The 3,998-nt window shown below is 39.9% G+C and overlaps 1 protein-coding gene across 1 annotated transcript; it reads right to left on the bottom strand.

Moving 5' to 3' along the window:
• Window positions 1–2,408: 2,408 nt before the first annotated feature.
• Window positions 2,409–3,778, bottom strand: LOC131642405 (uncharacterized). Its single transcript, XM_058912653.1, has 3 exons — window positions 3,662–3,778; window positions 3,246–3,536; window positions 2,409–3,113 (listed from the first exon to the last, which is right to left on the bottom strand). Exons 1-3 carry the CDS (start codon window positions 3,776–3,778, stop codon window positions 2,409–2,411), a joined length of 1,113 nt encoding a protein of 370 aa, XP_058768636.1.
• Window positions 3,779–3,998: the final 220 nt, after the last annotated feature.

Here is a 3,998-nt window from a genome sequence, read left to right as displayed (position 1 = left end):
TTGAATAACATATTTGACTAGAACCAGCCTTCCCGCAACCGTTAGTAAACTAGCTTTCCAAGCCGAAAGCTTAATGCGAATTCTATCCGCTATTCCTTGAAAATGGATGGGTTTAGGCCTTCCCCGGTAAATAGGAGCCCCTAAATAAATGAAGGGAAGATGACCCGTAAGGAAGCCGAGACTAGCTGCAATGCAAGAGTGTCGTTGATTGGAAATGGACCCAGCATATATGATGGATTTAGAAGGATTCACCCGTTGACCAGACGCTTGAGCATACCTTTTAAAGAGAGAAGAAAGAGCCTCCATTGATCCCTTGTCTCCTTTGCAAAAAACCATTATGTCATTGGCGTATAGAACATGAGAAGGAGCATACGAATTACGTGAAGCTTTAATAAGCTTCAGTTGTCTATCATCCACCAGTTTTATTATCCCGTGACTAAGGACGTCTTCGGCCAAGCAAAAGAGCAGCGGCGATAAAGGGTCACCTTGGCGCACCCTGTTCTTGCAAGAGAAAAAACCTTCGAGAGAGCCATTGACAGAAATGGACAGAATCGCAGATTGAAGAATGACATAAATCCAGTCACAAAATATTTTATCAAAACCAAAGGAATGGAGAACTTTAATAAAAAAATCCCAGCTGAGTGTATCAAATCCCTTGGAGATGTCGATTTTTATGGCTAGATTACCATTCTTGTTGCGGTTAGGGAGGAGATTTATAACTTCGGAAGTGACGCAAATACAATCTTTGATGCTCCTTCCTTTGATGAATTCTCTTTGTTCTCTAGAGATGATATTAGGCATTAACAAAGACAATCTATCCGCTAGAATTTTGGTGATGATTTTGTGCTTGAAGTTTGCAAGGGCAATATGCCTGAACTGCTCAATAGAATCTGCATTTGGAATTTTAGGAATCAGAACCAAAGTGTTAGTGTTATAATTTGGAGAAATCCAACCATCTTTAAAGAACTGCATCACTGCTCCAAAAACATCTTCTTTTATGATTTTCCAGTAAGTTTGATAAAAGAATCCATTGAAGCCATCGGGTCCCGGGGCACTCTCCTTGTCCAAACTCATGACAGTGTTATAAACCTCCTCCAACAGCGGTAGCCTGGTTAGCTCCATGTTGTTTCCTTCAGTCACCAAGGGAGGAATAACCTCATTTATCAGGCTAAAGTCCTGCAAAACAGTGAGATTATTAAAAATGTTAGAAAAGTGTGATACCGCATGACCTGCTATTTGATCTCTATCCGTGACCAGTTTTCCATCCACTTTCAGACAAGAAATACTCCTAGTAGCCTGTTTAATCTTAGCTAGCATGTGGAAATATCTCGTATTCCTGTCTCCATCCGCTTTCCATTTTACCCTAGCCTTTTCCTTCCAAAAACATTCTTCCCTTTGGAGAGCTGTGTCAAGCAGAACATGGGCGTTTCTTTCTATAGCATCAAGGGAATCTGAAGGTCCTTCATCCACAATCCTGTCTTGAATTTGTTTGAGGCTCTCCTCCGTGGATTTGACATTATCGTGAACATTTCCAAAAGTGGTTTTGTTCCAATCTTTTAGTCTTGCTTTAAGGATTTGGAGTTTTCTCTGTAGAATGAACATGGGGCATCCCACCACCCTGGCTTTCCAAGTTTCAGAAATCAAAGCTTCACAACTATGATGGGAGGCCCATGTTTGCAAGAATTTAAAGCTTGAGGCAGCCTTGACATCATTCGAGAGAAACTCAAACAGAATCGGATAGTGATCAGACTTGTTTCTGGCTAAAGTTCTGCAAGAGTTGATGGGCCAAAAATCCAGCCAGCTTTGGTTGCAAATAGTCCTATCCAGACGCCTTTCAATATGCATCGAATCGGATCTTCCATTTTTCCAAGTGATGAGAGCACCAGAAGTGGGAAGATGCATAAGGGAGTTAAGGTTGGTCCAATTGTTGAAGTCTTCAATGGGAGGTCTGGCCGGTGTCCTAGAACCAAAGTGTTCGTGGGCTCCGATAATACAGTTAAAGTCCCATATGAAGGCCCAAGGAAAATTAAACTGATTATGGAGCTGGGAAAGATTGTGCCAGAGAGATCTACGGGTCACCAGGTTTGTACAAGCATAAACAACTGAAACACCACTGGTATCATCATTGTTTTTAAGAAGAAAAGAAACTTGCTGGTCATCTGAAGCTATAACTTGAAGGTCCAGATGAATACTACAGCAGTACCAAAGATTAGGATCTAAGCCATTCCTTTCATTGACAGCGAAAAGCTTAAGACCTAATCTATGAAGCCATCTAAAAGGAAGCTTTTTCACATCAATCCAAGGTTCAGATATGAAAACAAAATCAGGTTTATTTACATTGATGAGGCGCTTTAGAGCTAATTTTGTAGGAGAGTTAGCAATACCTCTCACATTCCAAAAGAGGCACTTCATGGTAAAGAAAGGACAGGCCCTGCTTGAGACCTCGTGTCACGCTTTGCTTTGATCCTAGCAGCCTGTTTCTTTTTTAGGATAGAGACTGCATTAGTAAAAGCTCCATCCTTATCCACCTGTTCTTCTTCCAGATCAGCTAGTTCCGCCCAGGAATTATGGAGAAAATTATTCATTGGAGACTCCTTGACATGAGTAGCTTCCACTACTTCTGTAAGTTGTGTTTCTGAATCATCCAGAGGCTGAGAGATAAAATTTAGAGGATTAGGGACAATGATGGGATCTTCAGGCACCTGACTCTCAATTGTCGGCTGAATCACTCTTTCCAAAGACGCATGTGTGTCTGTCACAGGTTCTACAGATTTATTGTTTTGTTTTAGTATGTAAACTGCTTTGGTTCGAGGAGCTGCAGGAGCTGGGTGTTTCTGAAGTAATTTGCAATCTTGTCTAACATGTCCCAACCTCTTGCAATTATCACAGAAAGGAGGTAAGTTTTCATATTCTATGTCAGCAAAGAACGCAAAACTTTTTCTTTCAACAAGCACATTGTGATTTAGAGGTTTGGTTAAATCCATATCAACCAGGACCCTTACATATTGCCCAAAGGTGTGATCAATTCTTGACTTGGAAGACGCAGCATCAATGCAAATAGGTGTACCTACACAACTGGCTATAGCAAACACTATACGAGGTTTCCAATATTCCTGAGATAACCCAAACAAGCAAACCCAAACCTATGCAGATGTATTACATTGGAGAGCCGGATTAAAATCTTTTGTCCACGCAAAAAGTTTCAAGGAACCCGGATTTAGACTTATGGTACCACTTGCTCTAACCCTACGCATATCTTCAGTGGTGGCAAAAGTGAACTCATAGTATCCTTTTCCCAAAGATAACATTCCCCAGTTCTTGACCTCAGACCAAGATGTGGAGAGTTTTTCCTTAAGCGCAGCTACCGTCAGCGGAGAAGAGCCCTTTGGCCACAGAACTCTGCCATGTAGGTTATTTTTACATTCAGTAATTCCTGCTTCATATTCTTCTTCTGGGATTGTGATTGAGGGTATGTCCCCTTTGATGACAGGATTCGGTAGTTGAGAGAGAGGGATATCACAAACCCCTTTTAACGCCTGGGCAAAAGATTTTCCGTTTTGATTGTTTGAAACCGTTATAGGGGAGGAGGAAGAATGGTTTGCTTTGGAATATTTGGGATTTCTGTAGTTTCATTGTTTGTTTCTGGAAATAGGAAATGAACTTCCATGACAGCGGCGGCGGCAGAAGGAGGAAGAAGGAAAATTAGGTCTTGCGTCGTATAACGATGGGAAACGAGAAGATTAGATAAGATTTTGAGAAAAAAGACAAAAATAGCCATGTACAATAATATTATATTAATAATGCTTGTTATTATGAATAAAATGAATACTGTAGTTTACATTATGCAACCAAATTATTATTTTCTTAAAATGGCACTTTTAATTCTATTCTTTTTCATTTTCTATAAAAAAATATTATTCTTTATTTTCTCTAAAAGAAAGGTATTGACATCTTTTTTTTTTTCTTTTCATTTTTGTTTAACATTTTTAATTAATTAA

This window comes from Vicia villosa, unplaced genomic scaffold, assembly GCF_029867415.1.
Source record: "Vicia villosa cultivar HV-30 ecotype Madison, WI unplaced genomic scaffold, Vvil1.0 ctg.004930F_1_1, whole genome shotgun sequence".
NCBI classification, from domain to species: domain Eukaryota; kingdom Viridiplantae; phylum Streptophyta; class Magnoliopsida; order Fabales; family Fabaceae; genus Vicia; species Vicia villosa.
Note: the sequence above shows the minus strand (reverse complement) of the source record. Positions and strands in the feature narration are given on the sequence as shown.

What these genes read in the sequence shown, in the direction of transcription:
- LOC131642405 (XM_058912653.1), bottom strand. Translation starts at nt 3,778, where the DNA reads ATGGCTATTTTTGTCTTTTTTCTCAAAATCTTATCTAATCTTCTCGTT. An exon ending in CCGCCGCCGCTGTCATGGAA is followed by an intron (nt 3,537 to 3,661) that starts GTTCATTTCCTA and finishes TCTTTTGCCCAG; the next exon opens with GCGTTAAAAGGGGTTTGTGA. An exon ending in CCACTGAAGATATGCGTAGG is followed by an intron (nt 3,114 to 3,245) that starts GTTAGAGCAAGT and finishes GGGTTATCTCAG; the next exon opens with GAATATTGGAAACCTCGTAT.